This window comes from Bactrocera dorsalis, chromosome 1, assembly GCF_023373825.1.
Source record: "Bactrocera dorsalis isolate Fly_Bdor chromosome 1, ASM2337382v1, whole genome shotgun sequence".
NCBI classification, from domain to species: domain Eukaryota; kingdom Metazoa; phylum Arthropoda; class Insecta; order Diptera; family Tephritidae; genus Bactrocera; species Bactrocera dorsalis.
Genome location: NC_064303.1, coordinates 100,238,639 through 100,256,376, shown reverse-complemented (window position 1 = coordinate 100,256,376; position 17,738 = coordinate 100,238,639). Strand labels below are relative to the sequence as shown.

Genomic DNA, 17,738 nt, shown 5'->3' with positions numbered 1-17,738 from the left:
CAGGAAGGTCCTTCGTTGTACATTTTTATATTTTTTTTTGTTATCCGATGAAAAAATTCAAGTGTCGCTTCCAACTACTTGAAAAAATAATCTCGTTTCCAAATTTTTTGTAGAAATCTACAAAAAGGTTTGTTATGACTTTTTTTTTAGATCTGACCGTTTAAAAGTTGTTAACGGTTGAAGATTTATTATTTTGAGGCAAAGTTGTTTCTTGTAAATTTTTTAACTGAAAGCGCATAGTTTTGTAAAAACCTTACTGCTCCTTCAAAATTGTCGAAGAATTTATTTTTCAGAGTTTTAAATGAAACAAAAAAAAAAAAATTTTTTTTGACCCACCCTAATGTACATACATCATTTAACAACCGTTATGCACACACATGTAGCTATGTAACATATAAGCCATGCACATGTGTCTACCACATGAGTACCACACACACACAGCCACATCCTGCACACCATATGTTCGTACTCAGTGCCCGCAGACGTGGCGTATACGCAACCATTATTGGCTTGCATATTGTAGGTCATGCATTTATTGTGGCCGCAGGTTGTGCTCGCAGCATCTGCTTGCTGATTGCCTCCGCTAACTTTTTACTTTCTTACACACACATACATATACACACACGTTTTCTTCTATTTGTTGCCACGTTGCAACACACATATCAACATACTCCTATAGTACTTTAGTTCGTTCAGTTTTTTTTTTTGCTCCCGTTGCCTTTGATATTTGATCTGTAAATGGCGCTTATGTCTCAATGATTTTAAATTGCGCGCCGCAAACACTCAGTGCGCTGAGCCAATAAAGCGTCGAAGCGTAAGCGAAAATGTGTGCTCGTAATTTTAAATTGCAGCTCGCTGTCAAAGATTATTGGCTGAAACGTCGAAGGACCTGTTGCTAATAGCAAACGTTTGCTTGTATTGCAATTAAGATAAAAGTTCTAAAATAAGAAAAGCGCTTAGATTTCACGTTTATTATTCGCATACATAAGTGGTTTAAAGAAAAACGGAAGCACGGCGCGTCGAGTAAACGGCAGCCAGGAACGTTATATTATATTTTCAAGCCTTTGAGGACGGGAGTTTGCCATGTGACAGTCGTGAAATATGTTTTAAAATGTTTTTCGAAATATTTATTGTTGATTTTAGTGCTTTATTTCAAACTTAAATCGGTAGATAATGTTCAGAATGACGTTATTTGAGAAGCATACGCGTTTGTTAACCGATTTAGTCCAAAGGATTCTAAGATGAAATCAAAAAGTGAACACAAAAATGTTATTTAGTTTGTGATATATGAAATTTTTACCGAAAATATATTAAAATTTCCAACAGAAACCGTACGAGCTTGAGTCAAATAAGTTTATGGGCAATATTGCTCGGATATCAATAAAGTAGTTCAAAAAAGATCAAATTTGGACTAGTTTAAAAACCAAGTATTTATGTATGTCGCTGCAACCATTTAACTCAGAAAGCAGCGCAGAGCAGCAGTGAGTTCTTGAATTTAGAAATGTTTCTATAAAATTATAAAGAACTATATTTTTTTGTGATCCATTAAGAACAAGCATGCTCTTCAGCTATTTTTCGAATGTAATCTGTGTTTGAATATCCGCAGAACATCAGCATGTATGTGTTAAATAATTCAACAATTTAATTTCTAAGGTAATTTAAAATCATTTATTTATATTTAAATGTAAGAGAGCTCTAACCCATACAAGCATGTATTCATTCTCATATACTAGTAACGGGTGATTTTTTTGAGGTTAGGATTTTCATGCATTAGTATTTGACAGATCACGTGGGATTTCAGACATGGTGTCAAAGAGAAAGATGCTCAGTATGCTTTGACATTTCATCATGAATAGACTTATTAACGAGCAACGCTTGCAAATCATTGAATTTTATTACCAAAATCAGTGTTCGGTTCGAAATGTGTTTTATCGACAAATTTTGTTCAGCGATGAGGCTCATTTCTGGTTGAATGGCTACGTAAATAAGCAAAATTGCCGCATTTGGGGTGAAGAGCAACCAGAAGCCGTTCAAGAACTGCCCATGCATCCCGAAAAATGCACTGTTTGGTGTGGTTTGTACGCTGGTGGAATCATTGGACCGTATTTTTTCAAAGATGCTGTTGGACGCAACGTTACGGTGAATGGCGATCGCTATCGTTCGATGCTAACAAACTTTTTGTTGCCAAAAATGGAAGAACTGAACTTGGTTGACATGTGGTTTCAACAAGATGGCGCCACATGCCACACAGCTCGCGATTCTATGGCCATTTTGAGGGAAAACTTCGGACAACAATTCATCTCAAGAAATGGACCCGTAAGTTGGCCACCAAGATCATGCGATTTAACGCCTTTAGACTATTTTTTGTGGGGCTACGTCAAGTCTAAAGTCTACAGAAATAAGCCAGCAACTATTCCAGCTTTGGAAGACAACATTTCCGAAGAAATTCGGGCTATTCCGGCCGAAATGCTCGAAAAAGTTGCCCAAAATTGGACTTTCCGAATGGACCACCTAAGACGCAGCCGCGGTCAACATTTAAATGAAATTATCTTCAAAAAGTAAATGTCATGAACCAATCTAACGTTTCAAATAAAGAACCGATGAGATTTTGCAAATTTTATGCGCTTTTTTTTTTTAAAAAGTTATCAAGCTCTTAAAAAATCACCCTTTACTTATATGAACTCCTTTTGGATATTACACATTTCCTGACAAACTCCAACTTGCCAACTATAGTTCATGAGAAGTGTCTAACCTTCAGTATACTAGCAATTGACTCGAATTTCAAAGGTTCCACGACTTATCTATAGATATCTTTTGCAATGCATCGTGTCATGGTGCCCCTAAATGCTAGCATTGCCTTGCTAGTGCGAGAAAAGTACACAAGAACTATGACCAGTGTTTATCGAGTCATAATTCTACATTATCTTTAATTAAGAGTGAATAGGAATTTTGTTGAATTTTGCATACTGATAGATTTCATCGCACTTTAACCTTCCCTGCCGTGCTCTTGTCCAGATCGCCTTAACAAGAATGCATAAGTTTTTCAATATCGTTCACGTTATTAGATGACAGTCATACACCACTCTTGGCAATTCCGTTCACTATCTCATTGTTATCAAAGCCCATGTGATCTGGCACCCAGTAGAAGTGGAAACGCTTGTTCTTGGCGACACTCGCCAATGCTGCTCCGCTTTCCGTACCATTATGCGAAACGAGATTATAGTCTTGATTAGTGCTTGTCTGTATACGTAGATCTTGACTCTGGAGTTGTGTGCTAATACTAGCTCAGGCTCTTTCTCAATAACAAAGAACTCTACTTGAAATGTACTACATTGGTCCAGTAGTTAAGTGGCTGCTTTATGCCTAACTCTCGATAGTATATGCTGAGTCTTCCATTATCGAGTCATCAGCATAAATGTTTATGTGCAGTACTCAGCTAACATACCCTTGAGCCATCTCTTTCTGTATTTATTCTGAACTTTCTTTCCCAATTAATAATGTGGTTCATGTAATCGGTGTTTGCCAAACTCAAACAAATGTCTAAAGTTTTCAGCAAAGAGGTCTATATGTGGCAGGTTTTGCACTTGTTGTATAGCACCCGTTTGTGACAGACGGAGAAAGTTCCGAGGTTGTGCTTGGGATCTGCTATCCTGCATGTAAGGCATTACCAGCATTTCTCATTTTTACTTTTTGCTTTCTCACACATTCTGCTTTCGCAGCAGTTTGCTGTACATGACTACCTTAAAGGTACTTGGTGCTATGCTTGAATGAGAATTGTGTCCAATTTATCAAAGGGAGCTTTCATGAAGGTATTTTCTAGCAAATTCAAGCAGATCAGTATTCTCCGGATTCAACCCCAGACCAGCTTGCGGTGCCCAATTCTGAACTACATTGAGAGTTGTGGTCATAATACTGCTAATGGTGAGTAGATACCTTCCTATTATTAAGATGGCAATGTCGTCTGCGTACGTCACTGCCTTTGAGGCTTTATCGTCCTAGTTCCTTAACAGTTTATTCAGCACTAATGTCTGTAAGGGCAGAGATAGCACTCCACCTTGCGAAGCGTCTCTACAGACTTCCTTCACCATTCCAGCGTCATTCTACTGTGTACTTATTCTTTTATAAAAAGATCAAGAGGCTTCTGCCTCAACGTTCTATGGCATAACCAATACGTATTGACTCGATAGAAAAAGACTTCGGATTATATAGAAGAAAAAGTCCGTAGCCACCATACCCTTCTCAAGCTACCTACGCCAATTCGAGTGTTTGGAATATCCGATTTCATTTGTGTTTTTTTTTTTTTTGTTCTAGTAAAGAGTTGTCATATTAGGTTGTCAAAAAAGTCTTGCGGTATTATCGCTAGTTGGCGCTGAAAGCGCGTAGTTCTAGTTTTATTCGTCACATCGGGTCATGCTATACCTTTTGGGAAAGCTCATTTCACGCGCTAACACGTGCTTGATTGATTGTTGTTTCTTTTAAGTCGTTCGTGAGTTATAGCGTCGCAAACATGGAGCAAAATAAAAAGAAAATACGGCATATTTTACAGTACTACTACGATAAAGGCAAAAATGCATCTCAAGTCGCCAATAAAATTTGTGCAGTTTATGGACCCGATACAGTTTCCATTTCCACCGCACAACGATGGTTTCAACGTTTTCGTTCTGGTGTAGAGGTGGTCGAAGATGCGCCACGCTCCGGAAGGCCTGTCGTCGAAATTTGCGATAAAATCGCTGAATTGGTCGAAAGGGACCGGCCGTAGCATCGGTCAAGAGCTGGGCATGAGTCATCAAAAATTCATTTCAATTTCAATAAAAAAAAATAAAAATACCGCAAGACTTTTTTGATTATAACATTAGTTTTCCGTAAATACTTGTTTGAGAGAAAAATAACCTAACTAACTAACATACTTTGAAACTTCACTGTTGAAATATTACTCCAAGCAACTTGGAAGAAAATATGGTTTGAAACTTCACTGCTCAAATAATATTCCAAGCATCATGTAAGAAAACATGGTTTGAAACTTCACTAATCTACGATATTTTCACTTTTCCGTTGTTATCTATGTTATCTTCACCTCGTACAAGTTTTATACACAACCACTTAAGAATAATATCGATCTCCATGAGTGCCAATTATTTTGATAACGAATGTGTTGAACTTCAATATTTATAATATTCATACTTAAAGTTCACTTCAAATTGATTTCGATTAAAAAAAACTACACTCTTCATGCCTCTCACATGATCCGATTAAATTGATTGCTGTAAACAAAAAAGCACGAGTTTTTGATGTTATAACTTGTGACTACTAGTACGTGTGAGCTACGTGATGACTAGCTACCTAAACATTTGAGTTAATCAAATCTCGTGACAGACATACATCTACACACAACAATTTCCTATAGACGTCACTTGACGGCACTTAACGTACAACTGTGATACTTAAATGAGTGAGAATGGGAACTCTTTACAAAATGTCTCAATTAAGCAGTGATAAATACAAACTTAGTTAAGTTATCAATCAGCTGAGAGCTATGCTGGGCATTTGTTTACGCGGAAAGAGAAGGGCGCGCCGATACCCCCCTCTGTATAATAAACGGAAATGGACGCTAATACTATCGGCGTATTGCCAATAATTGCACGGCAATATATTTATTATATTAAGGTTTATGGCACTTGAGATTAGCGCACCCATGACTGAAACTTGACTACACTCACGAATTGACCAATTTGACATAAATTAAACACAATTAGATGGGGCAGAAGTGCCTGGAACTCCAACGCGTCCAGTTCGTTTGTTTAGCCGTACTAACGGTAAAAATAACTGCTAATTGCTAATTTCCAATTAACGAATAGTGAAGTGCGTAACTCACGCGAAAAAACGCCGTACTAATTAGGTACGAAGTGGATGCGTGGAATTAGCAGAGGAAATGCTTAATTGTATACTTGCAACATTTTTTCCTAACTTGTGTTTTTGTTGTTCTAAACGAGTGTATTAATTTGTAAGTAAAGGGTGATTTTTTAAGAGCTTGATAACTTTTTTAAAAAAAAAAAACGCATAAAATTTGCAAAATCTCATCGGTTCTTTATTTGAAACGTTAGATTGGTTCATGACATTTACTTTTTGAAGATAATTTCATTTAAATGTTGACCGCGGCTGCGTCTTAGGTGGTCCATTCGGAAAGTCCAATTTTGGGCAACTTTTTCGAGCATTTCGGCCGGAATAGCCCGAATTTCTTCGGAAATGTTGTCTTCCAAAGCTGGAATAGTTGCTGGCTTATTTCTGTAGACTTTAGACTTGACGTAGCCCCACAAAAAATAGTCTAAAGGCGTTAAATCGCATGATCTTGGTGGCCAACTTACGGGTCCATTTCTTGAGATGAATTGTTGTCCGAAGTTTTCCCTCAAAATGGCCATAGAATCGCGAGCTGTGTGGCATGTAGCGCCATCTTGTTGAAACCACATGTCAACCAAGTTCAGTTCTTCCATTTTTGGCAACAAAAAGTTTGTTAGCATCGAACGATAGCGATCGCCATTCACCGTAACGTTGCGTCCAACAGCATCTTTGAAAAAATACGGTCCAATGATTCCACCAGCGTACAAACCACACCAAACAGTGCATTTTTCGGGATGCATGGGCAGTTCTTGAACGGCTTCTGGTTGCTCTTCACCCCAAATGCGGCAATTTTGCTTATTTACGTAGCCATTCAACCAGAAATGAGCCTCATCGCTGAACAAAATTTGTCCGAAAAAAAAAAAAAACCGAACACTGATTTTGGTAATAAAATTCAATGATTTGCAAGCGTTGCTCGTTAGTAAGTCTATTCATGATGAAATGTCAAAGCATACTGAGCATCTTTCTCTTTGACACCATGTCTGAAATCCCACGTGATCTGTCAAATACTAATGCATGAAAATCCTAACCTCAAAAAAATCACCCGTTACATGCTGTGTAGCATTTGAAAACTCTCACACTGCCGCCGCTGTTTGCCTGCTTAATATGCAAAACCAATAAAAAAAAATAGAAAATGAATGAAATCATTGAAGTCACGTATACGCACGGTGTTGCCCACACCCGGCTGCCATTCACTTTATGACATCGGCGCCACACCTGTCAGTCAACTGATTGACATCGACACATATATTGATTTATTTAATTTTTATATTTTTTGTGTGTGTTTTCCTTCTAAACAAGCGATAAACGCAAAAATAAATAATTAAATGCAATTTGATCTTTAATAGCCTGCTAACTTGTTGATATGGCAATTAACGTAATTATAACGCGTCATAATTACATTTCTGTATAGCGTGATTGCAATTTGATGACAAAATATTTCGTAAAACAAACGCACACCGGCAAAGCAATCATTCTTTGCATTTACACATTTACAACGGACGCTGACGTTTGGCACGTGATGCCAAATGGGGAAAGCGCAAATACTGATAACTGATAAGTAAATGAGTGTATTGACATGTAAATTGCATGGCTGGTGGAAATGTGGTGGGATATATGTATATAGAATTGAATGATATAGATATATAAATATAGAGACATAGATATCGACATATAGATATGGATATATACAAATTAATTGATCTATTATATGCGTGAAAAATTTTTTGTGGAAAATCCGCGACCTATCACCGTCATATGCTTGGTTTACACAAATTCGTGGGAAATTCATATTTTAAATTAATTAAAGTATCACTGTATGAATTTGGCTGGTGGTGCGCATTCTTATATATACTTGTTCAAGACATTCTTCAAGCACTAGTATTTAATTTCTACCCCAGGCGAAGAGTACAACATTGCTAAGTGAAAATATTTATTCTCTAAAAGCTCGTTGCTCATATTTGTACGATACTTATATTTAAACAAAGGTATAGAATAATCAGTACATGTATATACAAGTAATATATAGTAATAATCCAGCCAAAAAAGCTATACCACATAAAGCTATATTGGCTATATTAAAAGATTGCCTCAACGTGACACTCCTATCAGTGATTTTCGCGACTTTTTTTTTAAATGTTGAAATTAATTAATCGCTCCGTTTTTTTATAAATAAATATATTCATGACAAATGAAAAATGAATTCGTTTGTGTTTATTTATCGCGTGTATAATAGTTAAATTAATTGTTGAAATGAGGCGACACCAAGAGGTCCTGTACGATGTCCACGATCTAAAATAAAAATTATGAAAAAAAGCTTTTTCTTTGAAATTTTGCAAAATGGCGGCGGTTTGAACAAATCCTATCGAATTTGGCCCTTTTTTCGACAGTTTTTCGTAGAAAAAAATATGAAGATTTAAAAAAATCTTCCATAGCGCGATAGCGAATGACGTTAAAAATGTTCTCGCCAATTTTGTACTAAATATCCGATAATGCAACAAAAAATTTCGATTTTTCGAAAATTTTACACTGAAACGAGCACATAAAACACACAGAAGTCAGAAGTTCGAGGTATAATCTTAGTGTGCGATTTTTGAAGAAATTTGAAAAGAACTCAATTTTAAGTCAAGGGTTGCAAAAAAAAATCACTCACAACACATTTTTTGAAGCCAACACACTATCAAATTCATAAATTACTGTTAAAGAATTAATCATAAACAACATTTTTTTATTTAAAAAGTTGATAAAAGACATTAATATCGGTGGCAACGCAGTTTCAACAGCATTCACAGCTAAAAAAGGATTCTTATCTTGATTTTAATCGGTCAGTTGCTATGGTGGCACGATCTAAACCATAAATTCGAAGAGTGTAGCAATGTCAATGTCATAATAGTTCAAACAAAACTTCGTTAAAATATTCTCTTAAATGGAAAAAGGTTTCATACAAGCACTTGATTCCGATCGTGCAGTTACATGGCAGCTATTTGCTTTAGTGTAGCGAGATGAGTAATTTCTTTGGAGATTGCGTCGTCGCCTAAGACAATAACTCATGTAAAATATAGTAAAGATATCTCGTCAAATGAAAAAAACTTTCATACAAGCATTTTAATCCGATCACTAAGTTTATATGGCAGCTATATGCTATGGTATTTTGATCTCAACAATTTTTTCGAAAATTGTTTTATTGCTTGAAAAACTCACCCATACAAAATTTCGTTAAGATATCTCGTCAAATTGAAAAACGTTCCATACAAACACCTCATTTCAATAGTTCACTTTATATGCTATATACTATAGTGAACCGATATCGACTATTCAACTAAATGAGAAGTTTCTTTCCAAATAAAGGAAGTGTGCAAAATTTCAGATCCATATCTCAAAAATTGAGGGACTTGTTCGCAACTAAACGTCGGTCTTAGAGATTACTTGCTCGTCTCGTTGAATTTCTTGCCAAAAGTTGTAGAAGTGAGTAGTTGGAGAAGTAATTTGAAAACCGTTTCTGGAAAATTTTTCAATCATTTTCATGATTTGTTGCATGATTCTTTGTTCTCCAAATTGATTATTTTTTTTAAGTTAGCTGACTGAGGAATGGTGTCAATCTCCATTAAGGGGTTACATCGGTTTCCACGGTCTTTTCCCAAGAATTTTTTTTATATAAAAAATGAAATATTTTATTAGAATTTTGGGTTGGTAGGATAACTCCTTACAGGATCACCTAAAGTGAAAAAATAAAATGAAACTTTAACTTAGAACTTGGATGAAGGAAAAAACTGAAAATTGGGTTTTTGGCAGATATTCAAATAGTTGTAATCGAAAAAAATTCTTCATCCAAGTCTTTAAGAATTTTATCTCAAAAACCTGCGTAAAACTTCATGACGATCGGTCGAATAGTTCTCGAGAAATATTCCCAATGAATGAGTTTAAAGACGTCGCAGTCAGCTAGCTAGGCTGTCGAACGTACAAGTTCTCAAGGCTGTATCCCGAAACCATAACTCGTATCAACTAAAACTGAAAACGATATATTGAAACTCGTAAACCAATGTAACTCCTGAAAGACTTCCTGTTGGTCTCTCTTGGAACTTGGGGGGTGAAGTGCAAAGCCGCATATAGTGTTTATACACCACTTGTTGCAGAAGCATCTCTACAACTGTCTGCTTCCGCCAAAGATTGCCTATAGAAATGAGGATATGTATGAGGATCGATTTTTCATTTTTGCAAAGTTGTGAACAATTTTTGATTTTTATAACTCTATACAGTCCGCAAAATTTTCAACTTTTCGTTATTTTTTGCAGATTATGAGCCCATGCGGCATACATTTCGTACAGATCTTTCGTATATAAAAATATTCACTTCCAATATATTCCGTTAATATCTCTATAGTGTCAAATATCCCGTTCAACTTCATTTTTCACTTTTTCAAAATGATTATATACCTTTGTTTTTGATATTTGCATTCGAGGCAGCGCCTTTGGCACGTTCACAGGTTCCCCGTTTCCGATGCTCGTCTCAAATATCCGAAATTTAGCAAACCACTTATCAAAGATTGCATCGCCTTTCATGGAGTCCGAAAATAGTAACACAAGCTAAATTTTGCATTAGAAAATTCTCTCTATGCTCTTTATTTAACGAACTAGTCGCCTGTAACCGCGTAAGTGTTGTCTATGCCAGTAAAGAAGCGGAATTGTCCACTAGCTGTGTATTTTTTCATGTCTAAATCTAACTACGAATTTGCTGGCTTACAAATATTAGACATAAGTATATGCATATATATGTGCGTCCAAATTCGCGTCAAAAACACAAACAACGCCAATAACAAAAACTTTTACAAATCTTCAAACAACAACTACAACCACTTTCATTTGATAATAAGGCGATTAAGGCAAGAAATGACGCTTTATAAGAAACAAGCGATATTTAGTGGCACATATTTTACAAATATAAAAATATGTGTATAAGCGTAGCAGAACGAAACCTAACAGTAAAATGCATATTCTCACTTAACAGCATATACAAAATCAAACATACCTACACACACTTAAATACAATGAAATAATCTCTGCTGCTTTTGTAGTTGCGCGTTTTAGCGTTTTATCAACAGATTTACCAGCGGATCGTACTTACACACATTGTACAAGTAGTTTGAATGCCAATGGAATGTGTATGCGACACACACACGTGTCAGCATACCACCACATGCAGTTAGTTATGTGTGTGTGTGCGTCATAAATAAATACTTTTATTTTCATGTTTCAGCTGTTCATACGAGTACATACCACGCAGCAAGAAGCCAACGCCGGACGACAAAGCCCAACACACACACACACACACGTGGTGCAAACACCGTTAGCTGGCTGTTCGATAGACATACGGGGCTATTGATGTTTAGCGCTTGATGCCAAGTGAAGCGTCAACATGGGCGATATGTTCCGCAGTGAAGCGATGGCCTTGTGCCAAATGTTTATACAACCGGAAGCGGCGTACTCGACGATGGCCGAACTAGGCGATAGTGGCTGTGTACAATTTCGTGATGTAAGTGCGTCTCACACATAATAACAACAGCAACAATAATGTAGTTACACTGCAGTGAAGTAAATTGAATGCGAGATAGTAGCTGAAGATCCTATAGCCAACCGACTGTAATACTTACTAAGCAAGCGAGCGAATTTTTTTACCACTCGAATTTGAATAGAAGCCGGAAGCAATTTCAGGTAGAAGTTCAATATTTCGAACTAGTCTATTTCGTATTCGAAAGTTCTACTTCTAAACTAGTGTACATTTTACCAAGATCCTTATTTCACTGCAGGGTATATACATACACAAACACACACACTCACAATAGGCAAGCAACCATCGCGAATGAAATGTCAAACCAAAATGTTTTCTGTTTTATTTATTTTCATCATTTACCATGCACACCTTGCTTACCCCCAATTTACTGTTTGCTTTCACTTTATTTTGTTGCATTTTCACATTCCAGTTGAATGCACAAGTTAGCGCTTTCCAACGTAAATTCGTGGCAGAGGTCAGACGTTGCGATGAATTGGAGCGTAAAATACGTTACATCGAAAATGAGCTGCGCAAGGATGACATCAAAATACTCGAGGTGCTGGACGAGCCGCGACCACCGTATCCACGCGAAATCATTGACCTGGAAGCACAACTCGAGGCGATTGAGACCGAAATACGTGAACTTGCCGCCAACAAGGTCAATCTGAATGCCAACCATCAAGGAATGCTGGAGCTGAAGCATGTACTCGAGAATGCTGATAATTTCTTCACCGACAGCGAAGTCATCAATTTGAGCGCGCAACGCTTTTCCGATGCCGCCGAGTATGCGCCGCCGCTGCCTGGCCAACAACGCGGCCAGTTGGGCTTCGTGGCAGGCATCATCAATCTGGAGCGTTACTTCTCATTCGAACGCATGTTGTGGCGCATTTCGATGGGTAATGTCTTTCTCAAGCGTAGCGATCTGAGCGAGCCGCTTTTAGATGCCGAAACCGACAAACCGGCTGTGAAGACAGTTTTTATCGCCTTCTTTCAGGGCGATCAGCTGAAACAGCGCATCAAAAAAGTATGCGCTGGCTATCATGCCTCAGTTTATCCCTGTCCCAGCTCCTACTTGGAGCGACAGGAGATGCTTAAGGACGTGTGCATGCGTCTGCAGGATTTAACATTGGTGCTCAATCAGACAGCAGATCACCGCAATCGTGTGCTAGTTGCTGCTTCAAAGATACTGCCCGCTTGGGCGATTATGGTTAAGAAGATGAAGGCCATCTATCACACGCTCAACCTACTCAATATGGATGTGAGCAATAAGTGCCTGATTGGTGAGGGCTGGGTGCCGACTTGTGACTTGCCGATCGTACGTGATGCTTTGGCTAGAGGTTCGGCAAAGGTGGACAGCACAATTACGTCATTTTTGAATGTAATCGAAACGAATGAGCAGCCGCCTACTTACAATCGCACGAACAAATTCACGCGCGGTTTTCAGAATTTGATCGATGCCTATGGGCTCTGCTCCTATCGTGAAGTGAATCCGGCACTCTATACCTGTATCACGTTCCCCTTTTTGTTTGCCGTGATGTTTGGCGATATGGGTCACGGGCTCATACTGCTATTGGCGGCGCTCTACATGGTGCTGAATGAGCAGAAGCTGAGCCAGAACAAGGGTGAAATATTCAACTTATTTTTTTCCGGACGCTACATTATGTTGCTTATGGGTATGTTCTCCCTCTACACCGGTTTCATATACAACGACGTCTTCTCCAAGCCGATAAATATTTTCGGTTCTGCTTGGCGCGTGAACTACAACACCTCAACTGTGTGGAACAACTCTATTCTGACGCTAGACCCTCTTTATAGCGTGGACGGCGTATATCCATACGGCATGGATCCGATTTGGGCATTAGCTGACAATAAAATAATATTCTTGAATACCTACAAAATGAAATTGTCCATCATATTCGGTCTTATACACATGGTCTTCGGCGTCTTCATGTCTTTCCTCAATTTCATGCACTTCAAAAAGTATTCACACATCTTCCTAGAGTTTCTGCCGCAACTGTTGTTTTTGTTACTGCTTTTCGGTTATTTGGTATTCATGATGTTCTTCAAGTGGGTAGTGTATTCCGGTAAGGCCACCGAACAGGCGCTAACGCCTGGTTGTGCACCATCCATACTCATCTTGTTCATCAATATGATGCTCTTCGGACACACGGAGCCCAAGGACGGCTGCAAGGAGTACATGTTCGCGGGTCAAGAAGCACTGCAATTGGTGTTGGTTGTGATAGCGTTACTTTGCATACCATGGATGTTGTTGGGCAATCCATTGTTGGAGAAATACAAGCGTAGCCAAAGAGCTGTAAGTATTTTCAAAATATGTATTAAAATTTCTTTAAATTTAAGAATTTTTTTGACCCCCCACAGCCACAAGTTGCATACACTAACGGTGTCAACAATACGCCGGTAAATAACTCGACAGTAGCGTCTAGTTCGGCTGGCTCGTCTGGTGCGCCTAAACCAGTGGCAAACGGACATGCCGGTCACGGCGCTGCTGACGAGGAGCCGATGAGTGAGCTGTACATAAAGCAAGCCATACACACCATAGAGTACGTGCTAAGTACCATCTCGCACACGGCCTCTTATCTGCGCTTGTGGGCGCTGTCGTTGGCGCATGCGCGTAAGTATACTTTAATGCATCGATCTTCAGTTGAAATTTTTTTAATTTAAAGCTTTTTGCCCATGTTATAGAGCTGTCAGAGGTTTTGTGGATGATGGTGATTCGTGTAACATTTTTGCTAACGGTCTTTATTCCAGATTACTATTATATTATCTCCATCGTTTTATATTTTACATTCGCTGCATGGGCATTTTTTACGATCGCTATTCTCGTCATTATTGAGGGAATGTCCGCGTTTTTGCACACACTACGTCTGCACTGGTGAGTAGAATTTAGAAGAAACTGTTTGAAATATACTATTCGCTTCTAAGGAGATTCCTACAAATGAACCAAAAAGTTCTACGAGTAGATTTTATTGCTCAAATTTAAGCCATTTTGCTTTAAATAACTAGTTGATGAACTATCCTTGTTAAATAATTTGGTGCAACTAAGCTTAATAAAGTTTTATTTTTCAAAAAAGCATAAAAATTTCGAAAATCTAAACAAAAAAAATTAAATATTATTTTTATTAAAAGAAATTTAAATTTAAAAAATTTATTATTTAATTTTAAATTTGAAATTTCAAAAATTGTATTACTTTAATTTCAATTTTGATTAATTAAACATTTTTATTTATAAAAATTAATTAAAAAACTTTATTTAATTTTTTTTAATTTAAAAGTTTTAAAATGTTAAATTTAAAAAAATTCTGTAATTTCGAAAATCAGCCCTAAAAATAAAACAAAGAATATTTAATGAAAAAAATTGTAACTAACCTAATTCTAATTTGAATTAATTTAATTTTTTTTATTTTTTTCCATTAATTTCATATTTTAATTTAATTTTTTTTATTAAAAAATTTAAAAAATAAAAAAAAATTAAAATGAAAACAATTTAATTAATTTAAAAAATAAAAAAATTAAAAATTAAAATAAAAATATTAACTAATTAATTCAACTTAAATATTAGTTAATTAAATTAATTTAAATTTTAATTACTTTAAATTTAAATTAATTTTAATTAATTTTTTTTTTATTATTTTAAAATTTTATTAAAATCTTTAATTTTTTGAAATTCAAAATTTTAAAACGTTAAATTTTAAATTAAAGTATTAATTAACATGGCGTTAATTCTTTCAACGAATTCACAAAAACACGAACGGCATAAAAATTTCGAAATTTTAATATATTAAAAAAATTAATATATATTTTTTTATCATTTTATTTAAAATCATGCTTTTTTATTTTAATTTTTTAAATTTAAAATTTTGTTTCTTTTGTTAGTAATTAAAATTTTTTATTTAAAATTTCATTAAAAGATTTTTTTTTAATTTTTTAATAAAAATAATTTTAAAATTAGAGTAAAAAAATTAATTAACTTAAAATTTACAATTTATTTTAATTAATTTAAATTTTTATAATTAACTTAAAATTAGTATTTAATTTTTTTTCTAATTTCAAAACTTTAAAATATGGAATTTGAAAAACTAAATATATTTTAATGTCTATTAAACAAAAAATTTATAACAAATGAAAATTAATTAAATTTGCATCAATTCTATTGTCGAATCCATTCAAAAGCACAGAAATTACGAAAAGCTAACCTAAAAAATTTAAATATTTTTTGTTAAAAACAACTTATTTAAAATTAAAAAAATAAAAAAAATTTAAATATTTTATTATTTTAAATATTTATTTAAAATTTTTAGTTGTTGAAAAAAATTTAAAATAAAAAGTTTAAAAATTAAAACTAAGAAAACAATAATAAATAATAAAAAATTTGCACTTTTTTTAATTAATTAAAAATTACAAAATTTTATTTAAAATATTATTTAAATTATTATTTTTTAATTGAATTAATTAATTAAAATTAAAAAATTGAATTAATTTGAAATTTAAATTAAAAAAAAAAACTTATTTAAAATTTAAAAAATTAAAACAGTTTTGTTTATTTCAAATTTTTATTTGTTCAAAAAAATTTTATATAAATAGTTTAAAAAGTTTAAATTAAAAAAATAAATTATTTCAAAATTTTATTTAAAATTGTTTCCTTTTTGGTAATTAATTGAGAATTTTTATTTAATTATTTTTTAATTTAAAATATTAAAATTAAAAAAATTAATTAATTTGAAATTTTTACTTTTTTTAAATTAATTCCAAATTTTAATTTTAAAAGATTAAAAAAAAAATTAATTACTTTAAAATTTGTACTTTTTTCAATTAATTCCAAATTTTTATTTAAATAATTTTTAATTTAAAATTTTTAAATGTTAATTTTACTATAAAAATTTTGATGTCAAAATTTTCGTCAAAAATTTGCAATATGAATTAAAAAAAAATTATTTATAATATCGGACTTTCGAAGCAATCTCAAAAATAAAAATATTATTTCAATAAAATTTTTGAAAACTCGCCTTTTCAAATCAACAAATACACTTAGTATAGCAAAATTAATTTCTTTGTTTTCTTTCCAGGGTTGAATTTATGAGCAAATTTTACGAAGGCCTGGGCTATGCATTCCAACCCTTCTCATTCAAAGCAATACTTGAAAATGCTTATGAGGATTAAACACAGAACATAGCATGACAATCTATTGGTATATACATATATAACAGTTATGATAACAACAAAAAATCTAAATATTTTTGAAACTAAAACACAAATAAATGGAAATTCTGAATCTACCGCAAAAACTCCCGGTTATTTAAAAAATTCTTAAACAATAAATTTCAGGCCAAGTGGCTCTCAAATTTTGAGATAACGCTCTAAAAGTAAGCGCGCGACTTTTTCTCGCCAAGATGCTATCTATTCGTTGGAAGCTTCGATATATTGGACCACTAAGGCATATAACTGCCATACAAATTGAACCATCACTCTTGTATTTATAATAATATTTTATTTTTATTAATGAAAAAGATCACTTTCATTCACGCTGAGAACTAACATTGGAGTATATGTATATCAAGACACTGCTGTCAATATATTTTCCCTATGTAAAAGGATTTTCCTATGTTTTGTCTGGCGCTTTATCAATTTAAAATGTCATTTTATTTACCCTACAATTTGTAAACAATAAGTCCACATACTTACAAGCGCTTATCAGCATTAACAAAAGACTCTTATGTTATCTACTAATAAGACTTGTAGCAATTATTTGTTAACTAATATTTATTATTTGTTTTCAATATTTATATATGCTCACATACGATTACACAAATTCTCATAATGCCTGCAACCACTTAGGCAGCAATTATGACAACAAACTGCCAACCAAACGAAGAGATAAGAGTGTGTAATATCTTATCGCCAGCTGAAAATTTTTGCACCACTTGAGTTGGGCAACAACAAATTGTAAACACACAAACCGGCGTCAAGCTGAGTCATATCGCCGCGTTGACAAACCTATCGCCTTATCTGATTACCAATACTATTCGCTCAAGTGGGCTATCAAGGTGTTAAAGCCAAAGCGTGGGGGATTTAATATTATCTACAACTGTACAACACTATATTTCACCTTTTCAATAAGGGTATTCAGTATATACAGCACTTGGTGTGGTAGCGGAATGAAAGTCAATATTTGCTGGAACTAAAAATCAAACCTAAGCAAGCTTATACTAAGCAAATTTTTTTTTACCGTTACAAACCAACTGTAGTTATACACACACTTCATCCCATCTCATCGCTAAAAT

General features: G+C 34.6%; 1 protein-coding gene across 2 annotated transcripts; it reads left to right on the top strand.

The window, feature by feature from the left end:
• Window positions 1–5,746: 5,746 nt before the first annotated feature.
• LOC105227818 (V-type proton ATPase 116 kDa subunit a 1) lies at window positions 5,747–16,643 on the top strand. Of its 2 annotated transcripts, none has more exons than XM_011207346.4 (6): window positions 5,747–5,896; window positions 11,146–11,421; window positions 11,870–13,753; window positions 13,819–14,071; window positions 14,143–14,332; window positions 16,524–16,643. In XM_011207346.4, the coding sequence occupies exons 2-6, from the start codon at window positions 11,305–11,307 to the stop codon at window positions 16,615–16,617; spliced, it is 2,538 nt and encodes an 845-aa protein (XP_011205648.2). In that variant the 5' UTR covers window positions 5,747–5,896; window positions 11,146–11,304; the 3' UTR covers window positions 16,618–16,643. The 2 variants fall into 2 exon arrangements, with proteins under 2 accessions (XP_011205648.2, XP_049303967.1); XM_049448010.1 differs by having other exon boundaries at window positions 5,766–5,813.
• Window positions 16,644–17,738: the final 1,095 nt, after the last annotated feature.